Source organism: Pelodiscus sinensis, chromosome 14 (genome assembly GCF_049634645.1).
Source record: "Pelodiscus sinensis isolate JC-2024 chromosome 14, ASM4963464v1, whole genome shotgun sequence".
NCBI classification, from domain to species: Eukaryota; Metazoa; Chordata; order Testudines; family Trionychidae; genus Pelodiscus; species Pelodiscus sinensis.
In genome coordinates, this window is record NC_134724.1 from 28,294,210 (window position 1) to 28,322,078 (window position 27,869).

Here is a 27,869-nt window from a genome sequence, read left to right on the forward strand (position 1 = left end):
CCCTTTTTTTGGGAGCCTAAGTGAATTAAAATAAACCAAACTGAGGCTATTTTAATTCTGAATAACTATCAACAAAATTAATGTAATTTAATCACTTCAAAACACACCTTTAATTAACTCAGATGAACTTTGAGTGTCCCCATGTAGGCAGAGCCCAGCTATGGATAAGATGCATAGTTCTACCCAGAAAGGGGTTTAGGTATAGTAATACCTGTCCCTAAAGAGGTCAAGGAAATCAAAGGAGTTTGAATACACTTTAGCTATCTCTATACCGTGCACTCTTGAACAAGAAACTATGCAAATGAGGCAAAGCGTTGAATATCGCCATGCCTCATTTGCATACTTAATGAGCCACCATTTTTGCACAAGGGGCTTTTGCGCAAAAAGGAGCTGTCTACACAGCTCTTTTTTGCGCAAACCTCTCCCCTCCCCCCCCCCACCCCTTCCACAAGAGCTGTTCTGCCTGAAAAGAAGCAGCAGAACAGCTCTTGCTCAAGAGGGGAGTTTTGCACAAAAATGGCGGCTCATTAAACATGAAAATGAGGTGCAGTGATATTCACCACTTCACCTCATTTGCATATTTTCTTGTGCAAGAATGCAGTATAGACATAGCCTTTGTTCTGTAACCGAACTCTTGCATTAGGAAATGTCAAAAGTCTCAGAGGGTTAGCTGTGTTAGTCTAACTTTAAAACTAACAAGTATTCTTGGGGCACCCTAGAGTTTAACAAAAATAGTATCATGAGCATTTATGGGCAAAACCCACTTCTTCAGATAAGCTGGAGTGGGAAAAAAACCAGGAAGCTAGAATGTATAACAGAGGGAAGGGAAATAGCACCAGCACTACAGCTGACAGATAACGAGGCTAACTGAGTGGGCTGGAAGTGTACCATATTTAGCTTTTGATGTGAATGAGGTGTTAAGTATATGGAAGGCTGGTTTTATAATGAGACATCCTGTTAATGTCTTTGTTCAAACCTAGAGAAAATGTTTCTCTCTCCTTTCTTTTTCTGTTATAAATTCTGGGTTCCTGTTTTTTTCCATTGCAGCTCATCAGAAGAAGTACGTTTTGCCCATGAAAACTCATACTATATATATTTGTTAGTCTCTAAGGTGCCACAGGATTACTTTGTGACTAGGAAATGTCTTAACTTATAAAACTGCAATTCCTATCATCTGTCCAGATATCAAGTTTTTAAAGTAAACTCCTTAGCAAGTCCGTTATATCATGCACACAGTGTTTTAAAAATTTATTGATACAAATTAACTACAACAAAGACTGTAGCTATTGTAAACATTTAGAAAAAAATCTAAGTACTTAAGTGGGACCCTTTCTCATATCATTAAACAGGAATGTTTCACTAAACAGCATGTAGAAATAAGATGACATCTAGTGGTATGCAACAAAACAAGTTCAAGAGAATTTCAGTTATATTCTGAATACATATCCTCTTTTCTCTTCTGATAAGCCTTCCTAAACTCCTCACCAAGCATGTTAACATCATCTTCATCTTTGAGTATTCCCTGCAATCAGGAGAAAGGAGAATAAACATTATGTATGTTACTTAACTCTGTATATCGGGGACCAAGAATACATAAATTATTGACTATACATCTTAGGTATGCCAGTCACTATAGTACTATTTTGAAACTTGAAAATAAAAACTGAGGCAATAGACTATTTCTTTTGTAAAGGAGCACAACTGCTTTGGAGGTTGAGTTCTGCAGAAAAGGACCTGGGGATTACAGTGGATGAGAAACTGGATGAGTCAATAATGTGCCCTTGTAGCCAAGAAGGCTAATGGAATATTAGGTTGCATTAGGAGGAGCATTGCCAGCCGATCTAGAAAAGTGATTATTTCCCTTTATTCTGCTCTGGTGAGGCAACATCTGGAGTATTGTGTCCAGTTCTGGGCACCCACCCCTTACTAGAGAAAGAATGTGGATGCATTGGAGAGGGTCCAGCAGAGGGCAACCAAAATGATTAGGGAGCTGGAGCACTTGACCTATGAGGAGAGAGTGAGGGATTTGGGTTTGTTTAGTCTGCAGAAGAGAAGAGTGAGGGGGGATTTGATAGCAGCTTTCAACTTCCTGAAGAGAAGTTCCAAAGAGGATGGAGAAGACTGTTCTCAGTAGTGATGGATGGCAGAACAAGGAGCAATGGGCTCAAGTTACAGTGGGGGAGGTCTAGTTTGGATATTAGGAAAAACTACTTCACTAAGAGGGTGGTGAAGCACTGGAATGGGTTACCCAGGAAGCTGGTGGAATCTCTATCCCTAGAGGTTTTTCAGTCTCGGATTGACAAAGCCCTGGCTCGGTTGATTTAATTGGGATTGGTCCTGCCTGGGATAGGAGGCTAGACTTGATGACCTCCTGAGGTCTCTTCCAGCCCTAGGATTCTATGATTAAACTGCTCTTAATAAGAATCTTTAATAAGGAGGTTAGAAGCTACCAAAAATCTTGTCTACATGTTTTAGTTCTGAAAGTGGAGATGTGAAATCAGTAAGAATAATAGCATCTGACATCACATAACAGAGCAAAGTATTATTTGTTTGTGATAGAGCTCATTACCAGTGCAAACAAGGATATATACATAGCAAAAGCCTACCTTGACTCCAGTAACAGTGAAGACACTGCAGCACTGATGAATTATCCAAGACGACGTCCAGGGTCCATGCTAAGCTTGTACTACCAACACTGAAGGCCACACCATGCTGACTTTATTATGATTGTTGAACCTGTGCTAACTGGATTTATTCTATCTTGGGTAGGGTAGCCTATACACAGCTTGTGCTGTGTAGGAATACTGGGTGGGGTAAGGACCACAGCAAAGAACCAACCTCCCAGATTTATAAAAATGCAGGAACAATATTAGAGAGACATTGTTGAGGTCAAGTCTGACCACAAGCTTAAGTCTTAAAAAACAAGTTACAAACTAGGGATGTTAGCATATCGTCATTTAAACAGGTTAATCCTAATGACTACACCACACACATATGCCTCTTGCTGCCTCTGTATCAGACGCAGCAAGAGGAGAGGAGGTGGGAGCCAGTGCCCGTGGGGAGCCAGCTTTTAAGCCAGCTCCCTGCATGTGCTAGTTCCTGTGAAGTCACCTCCCCGCATCCCCATGCTGATGCTTCTTTATCAGAGGCAGTGGTGGGGACAGCAGAAGCCAATACATGTGGGGACCCGACTTTTAAACCAGCTCTCCATACTTGCCAGCTCTGCAGAGCTGCCTTCCCCAGATGCAGCAGTGGTGGGAGGCAGGTGGGAGACAGTGCTCGAGGAGAGCCGTCTTAAAACGCTGGATACCCACAAGCACCGGCTTCCTGAAGTCACCTCTCCTGCCCTGATTCAGAGGCAGCAGCACAGGAGGTGAGGGGGTACAGGCAGGATGCCAGAGCAGCCTCTGTTCACAAGGCGCTTGGGCCCTCCGCGAACAGGGGCTGCTTCCTCAGAGTCACTCATGCACAAGCTCATACCTGCCACCCTGTGCTGCTGCCTCTGATATAGCCCTGCCTCCGGGGATCATCGACTAATTGTGTAACCGCTAAGATTTGGTGCAGTTATATGATCATTAAATTAAACAATATCTAACATCCCCATTAAAAACCATAATTGGAATTTGAATACAAACTCAAATTAACTATTTGCAACCTCAGACAACCATTATGCAAGTGCAAGACCACCTGAATGTAAAACAAAAAAATCCTCTAATTTGTTGTGCCCATACTGAGAGAAATGTCTTATGTTCTAGTACAGGCAGTCCCCGGGTTACGTACAAGATAGGGACTGTAGGTTTGTTCTTAAGTTGAATTTGTATGTAAGTCGGAACTGGAACATATTGTAGGGGAAACTCTAGCCAAACATTTCTCCAGCGCTCAGTTTTATTCTCTCACACCTCACTTCCCTCAGTCCTTTATTCTCAAGCTGAGGTGTCTGCTGAGAAAAGCCGCTCCGCGTCTCCCTGGTCTGCTGGGGGCGGCGCTAGCTTCGCGTTTCCCTGGTCTGCTGGGGGGTAGCAGCTAGTGCGGGGTTGCCTCACCCCGTTTGTAAGTAGGGATCTGATGTAAGTCGGATCCATGTAACCCGGGGACTGCCTGTACTTAACTTCCACCTGCATTTTATCAGTTTAATACAGTTTGTTTTTTTATTCCCTCCTGTGTTCTTCTAAGGTGCAAAACTGGCAAGTAAAACTCAATCCCTGCTACAACTATTTCTGGAATATTTTTTGGGAAAACCTTCCACGTATCAATGTCCGAAAGTTAAACTTTAAGAAATCTTCCTTTCATACCTCACTTCAGGAGTATACAGGATGTGTAAACAATACAATAGGTAAAGCTAAACCAAGAAAATCAAAGAATGAAATAAATGAATGAATTAAGGAATGGATGCTGATGGAAAATGTGCCTCCAATATTAAGAGAAAAATAAATTCCTGTGTCAGTTAATTAAAAAAACAAAAAAGGCCCATCTGGCACATGTTTATCTAAGTATTCTCTCTCTGTAAAGACAGCCAAATTAGCAAAATGGTAAGGTGAAAATTCAACCTTCTAAGGTTTACAAATTCACACCTGGGTGCTCTGAATTAGAATACAAATATGAATAAATGTTATGCATCTCATTTAACAGAATATCTGCATATTTAGAAATCTACTGAAAACTCTTTTTCTTCAAGTATCTGATTAACCCCTTCGCTGTTGGAGTTACAAATGCCTTGTGTTCATTCTGAATGCAAGCTCTCTGATCAGTGTAGTCTTAGACACTCATTTATTTTGAACATTTCACAGATTTTTAATGCAAAGCAGTCCTCCTTACCTTTTGAACTTTCAAACAGTTAGAATGAGCAGAAGGAGGTTCGAGTCTCCTCTCAGCACATTACTCAGTAATTCACTGCCACAGGTAAAGGGCCTACTGATCTTGGAGACAGGATCAGATTCCCTGTGGGAAACCATTGCTTGTATGCCTTTGCAGCAGCAGAAAGATAGTAGAAATTGTGGAAATACCTTAATTTAAGGGGGACTTTCTGGCTGGCATAGAGCTGATATACAGCCTAGTCCTCCTTCTCCTGCCATAGGAGGGAGAAACATGGCTGAATGTTCTGCACTTCAGCAATTTTCAGCCTCCCAGGGCTCAGAGATAATGAGAAGCATGGTATTTGTTAGCACAGCTTTCAAGCTGCTTTCACTTATGCTAAGAGTTGGGCTGCCCTTCTAACTGTCTAAATGGGTTTTTGCTTGGTTTGCCTCTCATATAGGCCTGCACAGAGTGCAGGAATGTAGCCACAGTATATTAAAAATTTAATTAGTTTCAGATATTATCCTGGAAGTAAAATAGTTAAGAGAAAACAGATATGGGATGAGCACTTCAAGCATTTGGGGAAAATATCTGTAATTCACTTACTCTAGGAAGATACCCCAATAATTTTGTTGCATGTTCTTTAAGAAGTTTTTGTCTCTCTTCTTCAACAATTGCACAAATATTTCCTTGTCTTCTCTCTTCCAATTGCCTTTCTTCAAGTTCACGTTCCTACAGAAAACAGCATGTCTTTGTTACCCTTCTATTTCTGTTTAATAAAATATAACTTTAACCACAAATATAAACTAGTGAAGGACTGCGAGTAGAGCAAACCAAGGACTTCCTCTTAATTGCTCAGCTTTTGCATCATCTTGCAAGAAAGTTTTTTTTGTTTTGACTGTTGCTAAAACACCACAAATTCATCATTCATACAGGATGAGAAGATGGTTGTGAAGGGGCAAATTACTGTTTAAATACATAATTTTGATCAGTAGAAAACCTGAGAAGAGAAATTATTTAACTCTTATTTTTCAGAAGTTAAGTTACTTTGCTGCTTACATGTTTATAAAAGCCCCTCTATAAAGTCCAATAAATGAAAATACGATTCCCTGTGAAGTATTTTCAAACAAGATAAAGTATGTCCAGCAAAAGAAACAAGAAAAGAAAACAGATGTGGTCTCATGCTTATGGCCGGGGAATTATACCGATTAATACCACAAAGTACAGTATTTTGAAACTGTTGTACTCATGTGCAAAAAGAAACAAATGGATTTCTGTTACAGTGAGTAAATGATATTGAATACACACAAGAAGCAGATCCACTGAATAAGAAAATAATTTATATATAACTACTTTCCCAGTAAAATATTACTTAGCATTTTGGCTCTCTCATTCTTTAAAAAAAAAAATTAAATCAGAGGAGGGAATCTCAGAGGATGTATAATTGTGAATAAGGATTTGTTTCATATATACAATGTTTGAGCAATTTATCTTGCAGTTCAACCCTTTCATTTTTAACAATTTAATCCAAAGTATTATTTTTCTTTAAGGAAAATGTATGTTCAATATTGGTTTAAAAGTCTAAAAATTGTAGTATATTACATAGTCATGAAGTCTGCAGTATTTAAAATAGTGTAATGACATTTAATAAAACTATGATTAAGTGCTAATATTCTGGAGCTAACATTTTTAAATGTAATTTTCAATATAATAATTGTGTGCTAATCAATTTTTACAATGAGAGCAATTAATCTGGTACCGAGTCTGTTTTAATTCCTATAGTAATGCAATTTTAAATATTAAACAGATGTTTTACATTTAGTAAATCCAAGATGAGAAAGGTCCTTTTTGATTCCAAAGCTAACATATTGCTATTTATTTGGATTAACGTGTGATGTATCATCTACTTTAAACAGGTATGGAAAATGTTCGTACTCTGTATGGAAATATAAATTAAAGTAATAACTTTCCCCCTTATATTTCACTCTACTATAGGAATAAGATTCAGTGAATTAATTCACTTAGTTTTACTCCTGATTTTGTTTATAAAACATCTAGACTGATTACATTCCCCTTCAGGTGTGAGCCTGGTAGGTGAATGTGAACATGAATTGGTTTACCGTTGCTTCCATTCCTATGCCATGATTCCTTTTGAAGTTTAAGCATACCTTTCCAAAGGAAATGTCACGATTTAAACTTTTAAAATAAATTCTTTGGACTAACCCATAATTTTGAAACAACAATATGTTTGATTTTTAAATGAACATTTTCTACAACGGTGCTGAACAAGTGTCCTAAAACACCACACTAAACCCCTGGTGTGGCAAGTATATATGCTAGCATGGACTTTTGCAGAGTCCATGCAGTGTTCAGTGTTCCCCATGTACACAGAGGTTCAGGATAGTGAATCAACTTGCTGGATCAGGGCCTAAATTAATACATTCATTTTAAGTTTTTGCCAAAAGGAGCTATGAGGTGACTTTTGCCCCTGCAAAATAAAAAGCAAAAAGTAATTTCCCATTCCTTGATTAGAAATTTGGAAAGCAGCAGCAATCTTAACAAACTAGCAAATATTACCTTATAATTGTAATAGGTTTCAGCTCATATCGAAATATGGGCTGAGTAAAATATGGGGGGGGGGTTAAAAGAGAATCCTCTTACTTTGTCTGCAAGGAACTGTTTGTGACGCTCTTCAATAAGTTTTTCCACTGCCTTTCTGTGCTCAAGCTGCTTCATTCTTCGTCTCTGAGCATTCATCTGTTCAATGCGATCATCTTCTGCAAACTTGGCTAACATCTTCTGTCTGAAGGCCTCCTCTTCTTCTTGCAAAGCCTGTAGCACTATCTTCTTGAAGGCTAATTGTGTTTCATATGTTTGCCTTAATTCTAGACGCTGCCTAATTCTCTTTTCCATTTCTACCTATGGAGAAAAGCCAAAAAAATGATAATACACTGCTAACATTGTATACCATATTTACCCATAGTCAGATGCTTGTATCTTTTATCCAGCAAAAGATAAATTACTGGTGAATACTGGCAATCAGCCTAGACTTAAACTCATTAAGGAGGGGCTCATAAATATCTGAATTGAAATAAACAGTATATTACTGTCAACCTACAAAATTCTTCAATCCATCAAAAAGATTTTTACACTGGGATTTGCACTTTTTTATTGGGACTATCATTCCTAAAACCAGCATGGATGGTATTAGGGAAAACATATACAGTGCACCTGTACAGTGCAGGGTAAGTGCCATTAAATGCTAACCCTTCTGCCACCTTCTTATTTAGTCACAGTAAACATGACTTAATGGAGGATCCAGAACAAGTCAGTATCTTTAGGTATTATATCATATGCCTTTTTAAAAATGCCATCTGGGATAATCTTCTCTGGAATGACCTTTTGGATTATTTATTGTAACCTTGGTCTTCCAGAATAAATAAATGTACAGTACTTCAAAATTATGTAGAAGGGGTAGACATTCTATAATTAAGACTGGAAATGTGTTCCTATTATAATCCCAATATTGTTGTTTGCCATCTGTAAATTCACAAAGGAATGAATCTAAAACTGGTAGGTTATGTCTGGTGCAAATGTAAAATTTTTTCTACCAGATCTGAAATTAAATGAACAAGCTACTCCTGAATAGCACCCTAAAATATTTTACGTTAAGAACTCAAAGTCTGCTTTTTTTTGGCACCATCACCATGTAGTAAAAACAAAAACAACCCACAAGTAGTTGTGCTCCAGACTCATCTATTTGTGATTTAGGGAACAAGTCCAAAGACTAGTTCATTAAACTTGAATTTTCAAGTTACCCACATTTGAAAGAGAATGAATCATCAGCTCCAACAAACTGTCATAAGGATGTCTGAGACCTACATTTTCATTTAGAAAAAAAAAAGTCTCCAGATCTCTTCTGTGCAAAAGTAAATCTCAAAAGACAAACCAATTGCCAAAAAGGGGCTTGTCAATGGCAAAATGTCAGCTGAAGAAGCTGTTTGTTAAAAGACATATTTTTTAAAGACATTAGCCATCACACTTAGAAACTAACCTTTTTTTTTTTTTTTTTTTTTTTTTTGCTAGAACCTAGTTTGATAATGGAAAGTGGATACACTTGAACTGTATCCAGTACATCTCACCCTAATTTCCCAATTCTTCAAGATACTGAATGGTTGTTGGGCATCTCAGAAACCCCAAGAGACTCATCAAGATCCCTTACAACAAGCCCCAAATCACCATCAGCCCTATTAGGCTATGTCTAGACTGCAAGCCTCTTTCGAAAGAGGCTCTTTCGAAAGATACTTTTGAAAGAGCCTCTTTCGAAAGAGAGCGTCTAGACTGCACGTTGAACTTTCGAAAAAGCGGCTTGCTTTTTCGAAAGAAAGCATCCAGTGAGTCTGGATGCTCTCTTTCGAAGAAGCCCTATTTATATTGAAGAACGCCTTCTTTCAAAAGAGAAACTTTCGAAAGAAGGCGTTCTTCCTCGTGAAATGAGGTTTACCGCCATCGAAAGAAAAGCCACGTTCTTTCGATTTAATTTCGAAAGAACGCGGCTTGAGTCTGGACGCAGGGGAAGTTTTTTCGGAAAAAGGCTACTTTTCCCGAAAAAACCCCTGAGTCTGGACACAGCCTTAGAGTTTAACAGATCCAAACCAGTTTAAATAGGGATTTCAGCCCATCAATAATTCTAAAGTAGGATTATTGAGGGAGAATTATACTAGGTGGGTGGTAGGAGGGTGGTACTTGACTCCAAAAGATTTAGTTCTAAGTCTCAGAGAGCAGTAAAGAGACATGTTTACAAGCTTTTTAGGGTATGTGTACACTGCAGCTGGGAGCCAGCCTTCCAGCCCAAGCTAGTAGGACTCACTCTCAGCTGCAGTGTAGACATATCCCAAGAGCTCTCCAGAGTCATCACCTAGATGGATCATTATTCCTGGTTTTCCCATTGTCTACAGGGAGTGGTCCTGCAAAAGGACTGCAGGAAAGGAAACAAAGGAATGTGTTGTGAGGTACTGCCCGTCACCATCCACCTCACTCTCCACTAACCCCTGTACTTCCATTTCTACAGCAGTGGAATTTTCCTCCAGTGCTCATTTGAAGGGGAGCAAGAATGAGGCTCTATTCCTGCAGACTTCAAAGTTAACTTGCCTACCACCCGCCTACTCTCCCCACTGTCACATTAGGACTATATCAAATACCTAATACATGTTCATACAAAATAATGTTTAAATTGATATTAAGATTGGGAATATGCATCAATAGCTTAAGGATAAAACTTTTACAAGGACAACGAACATATAAACCAGGCATGGGGAACATTTTGTGGATTGGGGGCCAATGACCCACAGAAAAATCAGTCAGGGGGCCACAAATAAGGATAAGCCAAATCCCCCAACAAAAAAACCCCACAACCCTACAAAACAACCCTTCATTGATGTGGCCCCTGACTGACAAGGAGAAAGACACTCCATACATTACCCTCCTGCACCAGAGCCGGGGGGGAGGGGAACACAGGCTAGTAAATTTTGTGTATTCCATCCAGCCCCCAAGCCTGAGATTCCCCACCCCAGATATAAACCATTAAAAAGTCAAGGAATTCAGCATTATAATTAAACATAAAAAAACCCTTAACCCCTTGAAAGCATAGAAATTCATATTAAAGGTATCCAAGCTGCCTTAAGTATATTTAATCATTTTAAACTTGAAACACAACTTTCAAATACAATAAGAAACCCATAAGTCTAGTTGTTTGTGAGATAGTAGATTCCAAAGTCATGTCAGAATTGGTCTAATAAAAAATGCAAAATGGTAGTCAGAACATCATTTTAAAATTTGATATTTTACACATTAACAGCATATTTCAGGATCAACCTTTTCTAAGCATCAGTCCTGCCCCAGTGATCAAATGAGTAAAACAACCTCAATTACAGGGATGGCTAACTGATCTTAGTTATTACGGTACTTTGAATGATACTGTATATAGAGTAAATAAAGTATTACATATTTTTCCTATACTTCTTTCAGACAAGGCCCCATTATTTTTCCTTAATCTTCTGCAAGAAGCATAGCAACATCATTATTCTTTTGCCTCATATCCACATAGGTTTATCAGTGCCTAAACTATGAAGGTAACACAAAACGCCACTTAATGGACCCCTCTAAATTAAGGGTCAAATCCTCACATCAGGTATCTGTGCCAAGCTCCCAATGGAACTCTTCAGTGGAAGACCCATCTGAATATCTAACAGAAAAATATTATACTTATTTCTTTAAACACTAGCAAGCCCCTACCATCTCTCGTTTTCTATCAGCCTCAGCTTGTTCCTCAAGATACAGCTCTTGTCGCACTTGTTCCAGATCTTCACGCTCCTGTTGTTCTCTTTCCAGATTCTGTGCAATCTATTAAAACATGAGTAAGAAAAGTTTTTAAATACATAATAGACATCATACATTTTATAAGAGTCCAAAGTTTTTGGTAGCTATTCTAATACCATATTCTGGAGCTTCTGTTTTCTTTCCTCACTCGCTTGAGCTTTAGCCATCCGATCTTCTTCTCTTTGCTGCTTCATGTTGGCAAACACCATGATTTTCCTATTTTCTTCTTCCATCTCTTCACGCTTCTTTCTCCTCCAAATAGCCTGTTCTTTTTTAAATTCCTCTATGTATCTCTGAGTTGCTCTCATTTTATCTAACTTGAGTTGTTTTTCCCTATATAAGGTACAAAAATATAAATACTTAAATATCTTCTAAAAATCATACTTTGATATTAATCATTAATATAGTCTCACTTCTTGTAAATAATATATCCTTTTAGTGAATGATATTAATCATTAATATAGTCTCACTTCTTGTCAATAATATATCCTCTTAGCGAATAATATTAATCATTAATATAGTCTCACTTCTTGTCAATAATATATCCTCTTAGTGAAAGAAAAGTAGGTACCTAGTGTCCCAAAACCCCTCCCAATTTACTATTATTGTACTCCATCTAGAAGAAGATTCCATACCAGATACACCTTTCTTCACATGGTTTAAAGTCAAACATAGATACCCTATATAAAACTCAGCTCCTGTGCTCCCACAGAGACCAGGGGCATGTGGTACATTTTAATATAATTGGCTGAGGTCTATTTTGGAGTTTTAAGCTCCAGGAGAAAAACTTTAAAAGTTTCAGAAAGCAGAGTAACTTCCCCAGAATAAAACTATCTTCCCCTATCCATCCTCCTTAAGCAACCTTCCTGAACTGGGGTCTCATTTTGAATAATAAACATGCACAAATTGGTTCATCTTAAATGTGATCATATGAACTTTTTTGGTAAAAAATATAAAACCAAAACCAACTAACATTTGGTCTTCTTCATAGATCTTCCTTACGATTTCATCAATCATGAGTTTTTCTTTTAGGAATGCCTCGTAAGCATCCTGCTTCTTCTTTTCTTGTTCCTCGAGCTGTTTCTCCAGTTCTTGCTGATAAAGTATTTTCCCCTTATTTCGCCTCAGTTCTGCAGAACTCTCTTCCATTATCACTCTTTCCTGCTCTTCCTTCATCATTTGTGCTATGTCAGCATCACGTTTCTGTTGTTAAAAAACATTGTAAGATTTTTCCCTCCTTTCTTATATTATGAGTATAATCTGGAATGAAAAACTATAAAGTATAGACAAGCAATCTTATAGCATCTTACTGTACCACAAAAATGAAGCCATCCTGAAAGATGACCTACAAATGTAGATTACCAATTTGTGTTAAATTAACAGGTAGAATAAAAGCACACTATTACCTCAGAACTTAAAAGATGTATGTAACATTATGCAGAATGCCTATTGCAGCCTAGCTATTGATGAATTTGGAAAGGTCACTGGAATATGGTGTCTTAGCTCTGCAGATCATCTTAATACAAATATTTTCATTCTATCAAAATACATCAAAAGAATAAGGTACTTGTTTAGAATGATTGTTGTCTGAAATTCTTTAAATATACATTTAATAGCAATAAAATTTCCATCAATGTATATTTCTAAAATCACCACACTAGTTACCTACTATATATAAATGTACCAATGTTGTTTGATATATAGCTTAATTCTGGGAAGAAAACAGAAGAAAAAAGTGTCAGTTAAATATGTAAAGTAATTTGATGTTATATTTCACTATGCAATTTAATTAACAATTGCTCTGACTATTGCTATGAACTAAGTTTCTTTGTTATGGTCATATATTATCAGCTAATTACCCTACAGATCCACAACAAATTATTAGATCCTAACTCTAATGACATTTTAGATAAATCAGCTTCATAATTAGGCTAACTTTAAGTGAGAGGTTTCAGCATAGTTTCTTATTTTCAACTGTTTCTGAGAATGCAGAGAATAAATCTGTTCCTACTTACTGCAAAACTCACACTGATTTCAAGGACACATGGACCAGGCTCTTACCTTCCATGCACCATGATGAGGATTCAATTTATTAACCACATTTTGAATTTGTACATATTTACAAGCATATTTTACTTCCTGGCTAATACAAATAACTAGCAGCCATGAAAGATACGAATAAAGACTTCATAATATACAAAAAGGTTTAAATTCTAGTTTTGTAACAGTAATTAGTCTAGAGAGCAAAACAATTCCATCATTATGTAAAAAACATTGTAGTCTCTGGTGTTTACACTATCAAAACTCAACAGCATAGTTCTTACCAAAAGGCTTTCTTCCAGTCATCTCTAATTCACATCATGGCTGCTGACCCAGGGAGTCTCTGTAAGCCTTCCAGGCTGCACAGTCATGGAAGCAGTACTTTTTAAGGCATAGAATCATCACAGCAAACCATCAGGAAATGCTATGTAATGTCAAAGCTGGCATTACATTCAAGCTGCTCTCCTTCACACAGAGACATACTTTCATCTGGGTATCAAGCTTTTGGGAATAACTTAAGGAAATATACTAAAAAAGCTAACTGTTCTCTTATGTCAGGTCTACTCAACATATGGCCCGCAGCCCGTTTGTTTGCGGTCCACAGTGCAGTTTGGGTTTACATGGGGCTCAATACACAGCACATGGGTAGGATCCTTTAAACATGGCCTCCACTGGGAACACACTCCACAATGGCAAGGTGTCTCTCAGACAGTGTGATCACTTCAAGACACAAGCCGATGGAATGGCTGGAACAGACAGGTACAGGGTGTCAACGTTTCCAGCCCTTGGGGAGGAGGTGCCAAGAGCGCCAGGGCATTGTAGGAACCACTGGCAGCTTAGCCTTGTGGGCAGAGCCTGTGAGGTGCTGACTGGCTTACACTGGCCACGTTTGGGTCCAGTGCCATGGCTTAATCTTTGTATTCATGCCATCAGTGTGAAAGAAGCTATTTGCATATATATTTCCATGTATATGCAACCACACTTAAGTTGCGGCCGTCGGCATGTGCTGTATTATTGTGTCCCCCAGAGCTTCCAAAGTTGAGTAACCCTGCCTTATGTCTTAGCATGGGGTGTGTGAGCTAGCCAGGCAATTTTAACTAACAATGTTAATGGAGGGGACAGATTCAAGGACTTTCCTGGATTTTGATTTCCTCCCACTCATTTCCAGCCATTAGGATGAGAGAGGCACTACTTAACCCTGGCAAGTAATTCTTCCTCTTCCCCACAATATCATAATGTCTGCTTACACAACAAGGCTAGCAATGAAGTTACTGACTGGAATAACTGCAGCAGGGTAGAAATAGAAAATTTGATTGAAGACTTAGGCTACGTCTAGACTGCACTCTAAAATCGAAAAAAGATATGCAATTTGCGCTATGCAAACTGCCTATCTTTTTTCTATTTAATTTCAAAAGAGGCTATTGGGAAATTTGGCACATTTCCATGGCACCAAATTTGGAAATAAAATGCTCTTTCAAGCCATTCCTTATTCCTCGTAGAACAAGGTTTACAGGGATGGCAAAAGAGAGTGTCCATTATTTTGAAAAAAAAAAAATCATAGACTCATAGACTCATAGACTTTAAGGTCAGAAGGGACCATTATGATCATCTAGTCTGACCCCCTGCACCGTGCAGGCCACAGAATCTCGCCCACCCCTCTTAGAATAATCCTCTCACCTATGTCTCAGATATTGAAGCCTTCCAATACTTTGAAGGCCCCAACATGCAGAGAGTCCTTCAGCTGTGATCTGTGCCCAATGCTACAGAGGAAGGCGAAAAACCTCCAGGGCCTCTGCCAATCTACCCTGGAGGAAAATTCCTTCCTGACCCCAAATATGGCGATCAGCTAAACCCTGAGCATGTGGGCAAGACTCACCAGCCAGACACCCAGAAAGTTCCCTATAGCAACTCCTATCATCCCTCCATTGACCTATTTCCAACTGGAAATGAATGGTCAATTAGTTACCAAGATCATGTTATTTCATCCAACCATCCCCTCAATCAAAATAGTGGACGTGTTTCTTGGACACGGCGTTGCTATTTTGGGATACTTCTGGTATCCCTTAATAGCAATGCAGTCTAACCATACCCCATGGAACAGGAGTGTGAGGGTATTGTGAAACTGTGTTAAATCTCAATACACTACTGCCACCCTCAGGTGTATATAAGAATTTGCAGATAGTGCTCTGCATTGGGACACTACATCTGAATACATTTGCTAGCAAGCAGCAGGTTGCTCCGGCTGCAAAGAGGCAAAAAAGTTTTGTATAACTTCAGTTCAGGAGAGTATCCCTGTTCAGAAGTGCACTTAAAACACATACTTATGTCCCATTGACTTTAGGGAGAGTTCAGCATGTGCTTTAGAAAGTGCCTTTTCAGAACTGGGACCTAATAGTTTTCTAACAAATTTGAACACACAATTCCTCTTTATTATAATTCAATTATTTTTCTTCGGGAAATCAATTCATGTTTTTATTTTAATGGAACAAAAATCAAAAGTCTGTAATATTCTTCCATTTTTCTTCTATGTTCTGAAGTTATTAACATATTAAACAGAATTTTGTCTAGATACACAGTAAAAATTTAAAAAACAATTACCATTTTCTCATATCTTATAGCTTCTTTTTCAGCAATTTGGGCAGCTCTTTCTTTATTGATGTAAGCAGATTTCAGTTTCTTTTCTAATTCTCGAAGTTCAAGGCTGCAAAAACAATTTTTTGTCAATGATGAAAAGAATTTGAAATTAATTAAGCTACAGGGATGTAAACTGTATGAAAAATGTGGCTAAGTTTCCCGTGGTCCCACAAAGTTTGTTTACAGCAACCAGTCCTGGCTCTCATTGTTTTATGCTGTCATTTAGTTCTAATGTACCCATAAATGTCTTGTAAGCAGTGGAAGTACTGGTAATGCTGCCAGACAATATTGACTTCTTGTGATTTGGCAAATTCTCTGGTTTGGCACCAGTGAGGCCCCAAGGGTTCTGGACTAGAGAGATTCAACCTGTACTAAATCAGACCTGTAAAAGAAATAGTGTTATTGGGCACCTATTTATATGTGCATTTAGTTAAAACAGAAATAGTTTACAGAGATTTAGTTAAAATTAGAAAAATTAAAATAACTATGTTTCACATGTTAAAAAGTAGTACAGAAAGAGAACATTTAAGAAACATAGGGAAGGTAGCAATTAAAATGGAGAGTTGATGAGAAATACTTTTAAGACTTTTCAAGGAAAGAAGCCTATGCTAGATGGTGGAATGAAAAGGAAAGAAAAAAAAAGAGAGAGAGAGAGAAGACCTGTGTGGAGGACTTTTAATAAAAAGGTGAAATCCTGGCCCTATGTAAGTCAGTGGCAAAATTTCCACTGATTTCAGATGTGCCAGGATTTTATTAATGGGAGCAAATTTAAAAGTGACGCCTGAAATGAAGAAACATTATTTGAGGATGGAGTTATGCTTCTTTTTATACACCAAAGTTTGGAGAGCTAGGATTTGAAGAGCAACAGAAATAGGAGATACCACAGTTGAACAAGACAAAAAGGAAGGCATAATAAGGAGCTGTTTTCAATGGTCTTTTGTTTACAGCTATTCCAAAATCTTTTTCACAGAGGACAATTTGAAGGTAGAATGATCACTGACAGAAAAATCACTAAACTTCTTTCACTAACATATTAATGGATTAACCAAGATTCCTACTTATCCGGACTTTAAATTGTTGCATAAACTGGTAGTATCTCTTTAATTCTGTCTGCTCTCCCTTAAGCTATGGCTACACTATGAACTGTTTCCAGAAGATGAAATGCAAATGGTGCTCATTTTCATATTCTCACAATCATTTGCATAGTCTCCTCCGATCCTTTTTGCGGAAGAGGTTTTTGCGCAAAAAAGCGCTGTGTAGACGGTGCCTTTTTGCGTAAAAAACCCTTTTTGCGCAAGATCCCTTCTTCCCCAAAAATTGAAGAAGGGATCTTGTGCAAAAGGGGGTTTCTGCACAAAAGGCGCCATCTACACAGCGCTTTTTTGTACAAAAACCTCTTCTGCAAAAAGGATTGGAAAAGAATATGTGAATGAGAGTGACAGATATGCAAATGAGCACTCCATTTGCATTTCTTCTTCTGGATAAAGTTCATAGTGTAGCCGTAGCCTTAATGTCCATGTCATTTAATAGTCTATTGATGTGATATTCACTTGCTACATTGTATTTTATAACTTGCAGCTATAAAAAAAAACATTAATGCTCTGTCTTAGTCATTGAAACAGTAGGCCATTGTTACTCATCATAATTCTGATGTGGCCTAGAAATGAGCTGAATAGAGAAGATGGATGCATGCCTGGACTATTATTGGAGATATGCCATTCAAGCATTTCACTACATGACCAACAACCACTTTTGAAGATACGTGGGAAATTGCACTAATGCTTAAAAAAAAAAAAAATCAACAATCCCTAATAACCCATGCCATTTTGTCCTTATTTGTATGCAAGTAAACATCCTGCCCCCAGCCAAAAAAAGGGAAAAAAAAAAAAACACTTTCATTGGACAAGATTTTGTTAAAAGTATCAGTGAGTGAGAGGAAAAGTATTATTTCATTAAGGTTTGGACTGATTTTTATTTTAATTGTATTATCATTCTTAGGCACATTCATAAATATAAGTATAATCCCCAAGATGTTGCGCACACAGAATTCCAGGTTATCTGCAAAAAGCTTTTAGGTGGACTGACTAGATACAGATATTCTGACACAGAGGCAGGAAGTGAGGGGGGCGAGTGTAGTTGATAGGATTAACTGATAAACACAGGTTTATCAATTAATTGTTTAGTTGACCACACCGTTGACATCCCTACTCATAATCTTAATTTATTTAAACCTTCCTCACTTGCTCCCTTGCCTGAGGGCTTCTCGCACTGCATCCCGTTCTGTGGCATCTAAACTAGGGCTCAACCCCCGCTGTTTAAAAAAAAAAAAAACCAAAATATTAAATGAAAATTATGCCATTACTTCAATACAAATGTTTTGAAATATAATTTTCAGAATTTAGCATTATTCAGTTTATAATACTGCAATATTATTTATGAATTAAAAATGAAATGATTGTACTTTATTTTAAAATACCTGTTCTCTCTTATTTGCTGCCTCATTTTTTCATCTTTAAGTTTTTCATAGTTTAATCTTGCCAACTCAGTTGCCAGTCTTTCTTCCTGCTCCAGCTGCAGCTCTTTCAACTTTTTGTTTTCTTCTGCCTGATCAGAACAAATAATTTCTGTCACAATTTCCCCCCTAGACATTTCATGCATTCATTCTCTCAAGAAGATGGATTATAAGAATATTCAATTATAACATCCAATTAAAAAGCAAGATTTGGAAAGGACATAAATGGCCACACTATGGAATGTAAGTCAACCTCAGGTTGGGAAGAAACTTGCCCCGGGACAGGCTACATCATAACTGCCCACCTGCAGGGTTTCTTCTTCTGAGATAGCTGGGGCTGGAAAACATCTGGGACAAGAGGATAGACCATGGTTTGATCCACCACAGCAATCTGCACTGAGCTGTACTTGTTTTTCAATTAACAAACCATGTTTTTTTCATTTACGGTTATTGTGCTAGATTGTGATCTATACAGATTTCAACATAATTAATGTTACACAGTATAGCAAGGGTTGGCAACCTTTCCAAAGTGGCATGCCAAGGTTTAACTCTCCTCTTTGGGCCATACCGCTCTTCTGAGATGGGGGGGGGAAAAGGGTTCTCTCCGCCAAACACCTCGTGGACCACCAGGCTCAATGCAAACCTTTCTGTGGACCACCATTTTCTAATGGAAACTCACCTTTAATTATATAATTATGCCTGAGCCATTTTGCTAGTGCTGCAGCTATGGAGAATGGTTTAATTTAAATTATTAAACACACTGAGTGTTTAACTTTTTCACATTAGTTTATCAAACTTCATTTTAAATAAAATAAAATATTAATTTATGTCCAATACAAAAGGTTTCAATGTTTTCTTTATTTATGGCAGGGGTGGGGAACCTTTTTAGAATCGTGGGCTACTGACCCACAGAAAAATCACAAGTGCAAAGAAAAAAAACTCCAAAAAATCCCAACCTTCACTGATGTGGCTCCCAACTGATACACCTCACTCTTCTGGCACTCCAGCCCCACAGGGCGAGGGGAAGGGACAAGGAGGACTGAGGTTCAGGGCTTCCTGTAGTCCAGATATACTTCTTCTGGGATTCCAGGATTAGTGGATTTTGGGGACTACCTTAGGCTCTGGGGTGGGGACAAAAATAAAGAGTTCAGTGTACGGGATAGGGCTGCCAGTGAGTGGGATAGGGACAGGGGTACAGGATCTGGGCAGGAGGGGGTGAGGAAGGCAGGGTCTGGAATGGAGTTTGACAGCAGAAGAGGGTGTCGGGTAGGGGTACAAGAGGAAGTTTGGGGGTGTGATGCAGAAAAGCTGACAGGGCGAGAATGCAGCCAAATAGCTGTACATCAAAACCTCTGTGGCTAATTGATTATTGTGCAAACAGGCTGAAATTCTCTTTCAAAAACAATGATAAAGTGTAAAGAGGATCATACTGTGATGGGGAGAAGGGAAACAAGAATGAGAAGTAAGTAAAGTGCAGCTTCTGCAAAGGAAACTTGTATTCCCCCTCTCATATCTTCCTTCTGTTCCATCCTCGCTCTCCTCAGCCCGATAATTCCCCCCACCTCCTGCAGCCTGATCCACTCGCATCCCTCCATTCCCCCGCAGTGCAGCCCATGACCCTTCCCATCCGCCCCCTGCATCCTCCTTCACCCTACCTTCTACCCCCACATCAGAGGCATGGCAGCAGCACTGGGATTCGCAGCCCCAGGAGAAACGCTGGGGTGGGGAGGAGGAGATGGAGAGAGGGAACGGAGTCACATCCCTGCTGGGTCCTGCCTTTTGCCAAGGGCTCAACCCTCACCTGCAGGCTACGGGTCCGGGCACAGCGGGGCACTGGGGAAGGGACTCCCTGCTCCTCCCCACCTTGCAGGGAGCAGGGCAGCGCAGCTCAGGCCTCAGCGTCTCACCTGTGACCAGCCACCCAGCCTCAATCTGCGGACCAGGCTCAGCCCCCGCCTCTCCTGAAGCAGAAAGCAGAGCCTGTAGCGCAGGATGGTGGCTGTTAACCCCTTAGCTCCTGGGAGCTGCATGCCCAGGCCAGGCAGAGGCAGCCCCAGGGATGCATGCAAGTGCCTCTTCCACATACTCCCTCCCAGCAGGAAGCCAGAGCTGGTACTCCAGCCTGCAGCTGCACGACAGAGGTTCAGCCGCAGCACGGGCTCCTGCTGCACAGGGAGGAAGGGCAGGGCTGAGCTCCTGCCCCACGTGCCACAGAAAGTTAGCTTGCATGTCGCTTATGGCACGTGTGCCGTAGGTTGCCAACCCCTGCAGTATAGCACTGGTGTATTAGCATTTACTGAGGATGAGGGATACACTATAAAAATCTACACCGAAAATCAGAAGATTATTGTTTTGGAAGTAAACAGTGCAAAAATAATAGAAATGTCTTATAAACATGGGACAGGTGTGGAATATAGCAAATTAATCTAGATATTTTGAAAAGTAAGAACCATTTAAAAATGAAATACTTTAGTTTCCTTGGGAGTACATCATTCTAATTAGTCTGGTCACATAATCTATTACAGTTAAACATGATATAGTGTTAATGTACAATTGTAAATATAGACACATGCACTCTGGATGGCTATAGTGTACAGTACAGGTTGAAACTCTCTTAATCGGGACTCTCTGGTCTGGCAACATCCATAGTTCTGATGTTCCAGGATCAGAGAGACCCGCTAGAGGGCTAGTGTCTGGGAGCCCTGCAAGTTGACAGGACAGTGGGGCTTTCAGGTAGGGCAGCAGGAGCCCGGGACAGAGGCTGTGGGGCTACCAGTCGCAGAGGCTGCGGGACTGCCTGGAGTGGCAGCAGGAGACAGGCTCTGTATTAGGAACATGGTGTGCAGAGGCAGCGGGGCCACATAGTGCAGCACAGAAAGTCTGGTGCATGAAGGCAGCAGGGCTGCCGCGTGCTGCAGCCAAGTGCTGCAGCGTGAAGGCAGCAGGAGCTGGGCACAACAGCAGTAGCCCAGTGTGCTGAGGTGGCATGGCTGCCCAGCAAGGTAGTAGGGGCTGACAGGGAAGCAGTGCCAGCGAGAGGGGAGAACCAGCTGGGAGAGCAGCAGTTGGGCCAGGGCTGGAGCGGGCTGGTGGCAGGGGAGCAGAAACAACCACCCCACATGACCATCAAAATCCCTCATCTAGGACTGGTCAGGTCCCAAAGGAGCCAGATCATGGAGGTCCAACCTGTAGTTTTTATTTATAATGTACAGCTTTAAATAATACATTTTTCTACATTAAATGATATGCTTTTTATTTATGTGTGTGTGTGTGTGTGGGTGTTTTCAATCAACAAAATTAAACTATGATATTCATATAGCCTGGTAAACTGTACATATTACCATTTGGTAACTTTTATTTCAAAGAAAAGGATTAGAAGCCCTCCAAATTACTCACTCTGCTATGTTGACTGTAAGAATAGCTAAATAATACTAGTTAGGTTTATGGGCATTTAGACATTTACTGTTTTATGCATATGTTTTATCTTTCACTCTTACCCTTCATATGTTGCATGCCATCTTAGGTTGTGAATTTTCCCAGGCAGGGACTGTACCTTCATAGGTGTATGTGTGAACAGTAACTAGCATACGTGATAGGCCCCACTTGGAACACAAATAAGAAGTGCTCACTTTTTGAACAGCTTCCTCCATCTGCTTTTCATACTCTTCATCTTTCAGCAACCTTGTGAGTCGCTTCTGATCAACACGTTCCTCCGCTTCCCACATCACCTCCAACTGCCTAGTTCTGGCCAACTTCTTTTCATGTGCCAGTTGGATCATTTCTTTGTGATACACCTCCTGCATTTTCTTCTGATTCAGCTGGGCAGCAGTCAGCTGGGGAGGCTGCCTCGCCGACTTCTGCGGGAGGAGAAAGGAAGAAGTGTTACAGCGCCACAAGGCGGCAGGGACGCACACAGCGGCCTGAAGTGAGCCAAAGGCGCCCTCTGGAGATGCAGGAGCGAATAGTCCAATTCGCCTTCCCTTACCGCACACGGATTCCCCGCGCGTTTACAAAGACGCAGCCGCGCCCCATAATCTCCTCAAATGCCATTATCGCTCTGAGCGAACGAGACAGGCCCAAGGAACACTCAGTGCAGCGCCCTCGGCCGGATACGCAGCCGAGAACTCACCATCTTCTCGCAGTCCAAGGGCGCGCCAGGCGAGGAGCAACCACCAAGGGACGTTAACGCCCTCCAGCCTGACACAGCCGCCCACTCCCCCAAATTTGTACCGCCCGCGCGCTGTTTGGGGAGCCGAAGCTGTTGCCCTGGTAACAAGCGACGACACCAGCTTCAGGGCCGGCGGAGCGCAAGGGCCACCTTCTTGGAAGCCGCGCTATGATTGGACAGGCGGGCGGCCAACCTCGCTCAGCCTTCTAGAGACAGACTGCTTTGTCGCCAAGCAACCGCCCTTTCCGCCACTCCTTGGCAACCGGGCTAGGAGGGGTTGACGTTGAGGCGCGAGTAAGGGCTCAGCACCACAGACCTCTTCAGCGACTGATCCCCACCGGAAAGGCAGCTACAAAAAGTGAGGGAAGGGCTGACTTCAGCACCGGGGCCTGGCAGAGTGGGGCTTCGAGGAAAAGGGGTCCTCGTGCGTGGGCTCCTGCAGACAGGTGGGGTCAGACAGTTGCTGCAGGAAGGAAGGTGCCGTTCTAGGTCCTAGACCAAATGCAGACTGACTGGTGGGCGATGGGGGGACAAGAGGGGAGGGGGGGAGGAGGAGGAGGAGGTAGTATTCAGACGCTTTTGTTTATAAAGCTGCCAGAGAAGGGGGTAATAGAGATGTAGTCCTGTTCATCTGGTCTTGCTGAAACAAAAGACAGGACAATGCAGCACCTCAGATCAAATTGAGGAAGTGGGTCTGGCCCACGAAAGCTCATCACCTAATAAACCATCTTGTTAGTCTTTAAAGTGCTGCATTGTCCTGTCTTTTGTTTCAGGGAGAGGGGGTTGGCGAGCAGGGGACTCAGCCTCCCCCTAGGTTCTTAAATTCATTCTGCTCAGCTCTCAGAGAAATTCTCTGGGATAATTCTCTGCACCCCCTTCCTGATGAGCATAACTTTGAGCAGACAGAGTTTGGGAAAAATAAACGCTTTAAGGGATAGCCGAATTAGTCTGTACAGGATAAACGTAAAAAACAACAAATGGTCTGGAAAAATAGTAAGTTGTCAAAAATATTTTAGATTGTCCTAAATTACTGCAGTTTTCAGTTGCACCAAGATCACTGTTCATATTTACCTCACTTATCTGTAACTTAAAAGTCTAGCTGAGGGTACTTGTGATTTTTTCTCCCCTTCCGTGAAGATTATATTGGAGCTCAACTTCATACAAGTGAAAGGGATGCTTAGATGAAGGGGCGGGATATTCATGTATCACATTACCATTGATATCCATCAGCACTTATAATTCATTTCTCATTGTGCCACTTAATGTTGCTTTCTACAGACAGACCTAATACAAAACCTGAAAAGCAAAGAAAATTAAGGGTACCAACCAATCTGTGAAACTGCACAGACTCAGGATCTGATTTCAAAATGTACTTACATTTATTAAGAAGTTGCCTATTTTATAAGATTCATTATGAAAATCTATTTTTAGAAGTTTAGGGGGAACCATTTTTGGCAGAAAAAGGGTGTATTTCTGTTGGCTCTAGAACAGTGTGTTAGAAGTTTGACAAAACCCTGGCAGGATTGATTTAGTTGAGATTGGTCCTGCCTTGAGCAGGGGGCTGGACTTGACCTCCTGAGGTCTCTTCCAGCTCTGTGATTCTAAGTTAAACATTATATAATGCCAGAATGAAAACCAGATGACTCACCTAAGGTATACATTCACTGTGTTTTGCAAAACAACCAAAGATCAGTGGATTTTTTCCCTATAGCTTTTCCCTTGATCCTGCAAATAACGAGAAAGACATGTTTTTGCAAAATGACTAGAAGAATTGGGGACTGGCAGGAAGAATAATGATTTAGATGGAAAGAGATAAGAAGCTCTTAATTAGCTAGAACAGGGCAGGGGAAGTGCTTTTTTTTTTTTTTTTTTTTTTTTTTTTTTTTGGTTTGGGGGCTACTGACCCACAGAAAAATCTGTCAGGGGCTGCACACAAGTGAAAAGTGGAGAAAAACCCTCACTGAGGCCCCTGACTGAGAAAGAGGAAGACACACCTCAAGTTCCCCTTGTACACCAGAGCCAAGAGGGTCCAGCCTAGTAGATTTTGTGCACTCCAGCCAGCATGGGCTCCCCAGTGCTTGGGAGGAGGGCTGAACCTTGGGGGCTGACTACAAGCAAGCTGAGCTCGGGCTGTATGCAGTCCCCAAGCCTGAAGGTCCTCACCCCGATATAGAATGGCTATTTACTGCATAGTATAAGAGAGCATTTTCTTCCTCCTCTTTCTCTCCTGGGTTTGAGTATATTACTTCTGCAATAGTATCAGGATATCCTCTTGGCTACGTCTAGACTGGCATGATTTTCCGGAAATGCTTTTAATGGAAAAGTTTTCCGTTAAAAGCATTTGCGGAAAAGAACGTCTAGATTGGCACGGACGCTTTTCCGCAAAAGCACTTTTTGCAGAAAAGCGTCCGTGGCCAATCTAGACGCGCTTTTGTGCAAAAAAGCCCCGATCGCCATTTTTGCAATCGGGGCTTTTTTGCGCAAAACAGCTCTCAGCTGTCTACACAGGCCCTTTTGCGCAAAGAGGACTTGCTTGAACGGGAGCAGCATAGTATTTCCGCAAAAAGCACTGATTTCTTACAGTAGGAAGTCAGTGCTTTTGTGGAAATTCAAGTGGCCAGTGTAGACAGCTGGCAAGTTTTTCTGGAAAAGCGGCTGATTTTCCGGAAAAACTGGCCAGTCTAGACACAGCCCTTGTGTTTGAGTTCCAGCATTTCTCCTACAATGGCCGAAAGAATGATGGCAAACAAAATCCTGATACTCTGTCTTTAGAATAGTGGAGGAGATGCTGCAAAGAAGGTTTAGGTAACCTATGCTGAAGGCTTTACTGGTCGTCAGTTGTCCCAGGTGTTAGGGGAGCTCAAGGGTGACACAGCCATTTTTGCTCTCCCCGTCCTGGGAATAAACAAGCACAAATCCCATTAAAAGTCAGGCGAGAGAGCGAGAGGCAGGAGGAGGAGGAGAAGAGAAAGGGAGAGTGAGAGGCAGTAGGGGGAGAAGAGAGAGAGGCAGAGAGAGAGAGGCAGAAGGCGGAGGAGAGAGATGGAGCGAGATTCCAGAGGCTCAGGAGAGAAGACCAATGTGGAGGAGAGCTGAAAATCCCGTCTTATGGCGGGTAATTGGCTAGTATAATATAATAAAATTTAACATCCCCGTGGAAGGAGAAACACCTCAGCAGTCCAACACTGTGGCATTTAATTTCAGATAGGGGAACTACACAAAAATAAGGTTAGTTAAACAGAAATTAAAAGGTACAGTGACAAAAGTAAAATCCCTGCAAGCTATATGGAAACTTTTCAAAGACACCATAATACATCAACTTAAATGTATACCCCAAATTAAAAAAAAACGCAGCAAGAACCAAAAAAGTGCCATTGTGGCTTAACAACCATGTAAAAGATTACCCATGGACTGATAACTGGTTAAAGGACAGGAAACAAAGGGTAGGAATAAATGGCTAGTTTTCAGAATGGAGTGTTGTCCCCTAAGGGTCTGTACTGGGATGAATCCTATTCAACTTATTTATAAGTGATCTGGAGAAAGGGGTAAACAGTGAGGTGGCAAAATTTGCAGATGATAATAAACTGCTCAAGATAGTTAAGACCAGAGCAGACTGTGAAGAGCTTCAAAAAGATCTTATTAAAATAAGCGATTGTGCAACAAAATGGCAAATGAAATTTAATGTTGGTAAATGTAAAGTAATGCACATTGAAAAAAAATAATCCAAAGTATATATACAATACAATGGGGACTAATTTGGCTACAACTACTCAAGAGAGAGATCTTGGAGTCATTGTGGATAGTTCTCTGAAAACATCCACTCAATGTGCTGCAGCAGTCAAAAAAGCAAACAATGTTAGGAATCATTTAAAAAAAGGGATAGAGAATAAGACAGAGAACATCTTATTGCCTCTATATAAAACCATGGTATGCTCATACATATGTGGTTGCCTCATCTAAAGAAAGATACATTGGCAGTAGAAAAGGTTCAGAAAAGGGCAACAACAATGATTAGGGGTTTGGAACAGGTCTTATGTTTAATGAGAGATTAAAAAGACTGGGACTTTTCAGCTTAGAAGAGAGGAGACTAAAGAGGGATATGATAGAAGTCTATAAAATCGTGACTGTGGAAAAAGTGAATAAGGAAAAGTTATGTTCTTGTCCCATTATATAGAACTAGGGGTCATCAAATGAAATTACAGATTGGACCTCCCTTATTCGGCACACTTGGGACCTGATCCATCCTGACTGAGGGAATTTGCCGGATATGGGGAGATCCTCTTCCACCAGCCTCCCAGGTTGCTCCCCCTCCCTGCAGCTAGCTCCACTATGGCTCCACTGCCATTTGGGCTCCAGCCTGCAGGGCTTGGACTTGGACTCCGTCCCACTGGGGGTCCCCAGGAATGGAGCTTTCCAGCCACCATGGCCCCACTTCTCCTCTGCCCGATCAGGAATCCCTGGGGACGGGGCTTGCCAGCCGTCCCACTTCTGCTACGCTCTGCTGGGTATCCCTAGGATGGGGCTTGCTGGCTGCCCCACCGCCGTCCCTCCCAGCCAGGGCTCCCAAGGACAGGGCTCATCGGTGCCGCTGTTGCCCCACTGGCTGGGGCTCCCAGCCGGTTCACATTTCCGGGCTCCTGGGCTCTCTGATCCAGCACCATGTGTGGTCCTGCTGGACCATAGATGTTGCTGGACTAGAGAGTTCCGGATTTCAGAGGTTCAACCTGTAATAGGTTTAAAACAAACAAAAGGAAGTTTTTCTTAACACTGCACAGTCGGTCTGTGGAACGCATTGCCACAGGATGTTGTGAAGACCAGGACTTTAACAGGGTTCAGAAAGAACTAGATAAATTCATGGAGGTTAGGTCCATCAAAGGCTATTATCGAGGATGGGTCAGAATGGTGTCCCTAATTTCTTGTCAGATGCTGGGAATGGGTGACTGGAGAAGGAATGCTTGAAGATTCCCTGTTCTGTTCACTCCCTCTGGGGCATCTGGCATTGGCCACTGTCCAAAGATAGGATACTGGGCTAGATGGACCTTTGGTCTGAACCAGTATGGCCATTTTTATGTTCTTATAATATTTTATAATAAACTGCATTTGAGCAGAATAACAGTACATCTCTGTTGTCTCAGTCTCCTGAGAGGGGCAGCACATCAGAGAAATATCGAATAGCAATCTACAAAGGAAAGTATTTTCAAGGCTGCCAATCCTTGGTGTCATTTTTCCACTTTCCATACATTTCAAACTTGCAACAGTGTGTTTATAATGCAACTCAAAGACTTACCCAGCATTGCTGAGGTCCTTCAGGCTAGAGGGTTGGGAGCATGGGGGAGAGGGGTG

At 41.0% G+C, this 27,869-nt stretch overlaps 1 protein-coding gene and 1 long non-coding RNA gene across 6 annotated transcripts in view; one reads left to right on the forward strand and one right to left on the reverse strand.

The window, feature by feature from the left end:
- Positions 1–1,219: 1,219 nt before the first annotated feature.
- MNS1 (meiosis specific nuclear structural 1) lies at positions 1,220–22,659 on the reverse strand. Its single transcript, XM_075897306.1, has 10 exons — positions 22,488–22,659; positions 21,988–22,215; positions 18,323–18,450; positions 15,811–15,913; positions 12,146–12,375; positions 11,289–11,505; positions 11,089–11,196; positions 7,456–7,713; positions 5,401–5,526; positions 1,220–1,522 (listed from the first exon to the last, which is right to left on the reverse strand). The coding sequence occupies exons 1-10, from the start codon at positions 22,488–22,490 to the stop codon at positions 1,424–1,426; spliced, it is 1,500 nt and encodes a 499-aa protein (XP_075753421.1). The 5' UTR covers positions 22,491–22,659; the 3' UTR covers positions 1,220–1,423.
- An 11-nt stretch (positions 22,660–22,670) lies between these two features.
- The window catches only part of LOC142818325 (uncharacterized), a 49,277-nt gene continuing 44,078 nt past the window's right edge, over positions 22,671–27,869 (forward strand). For 4 of the 5 annotated variants that reach the window (XR_012895793.1, XR_012895790.1, XR_012895791.1 and 1 more), the window contains exon 1: positions 22,671–22,884. This is a non-coding gene — a long non-coding RNA (uncharacterized LOC142818325). Of the gene's footprint in view, positions 22,973–27,869 lie in introns of all 5 variants that reach the window. The other variant, XR_012895792.1, reaches the window with a different exon arrangement.

Coding starts and splice junctions, on each gene's coding strand:
- MNS1 (XM_075897306.1), bottom strand. Junction 18,451..21,987: donor TGGAGGAAGCTGTTCAAAAA/GTGAGCACTTCT, acceptor TGTTCTGATCAG/GCAGAAGAAAACAAAAAGTT. Junction 12,376..15,810: donor CTATAAGATATGAGAAAATG/GTAATTGTTTTT, acceptor TTTTAACAACAG/AAACGTGATGCTGACATAGC.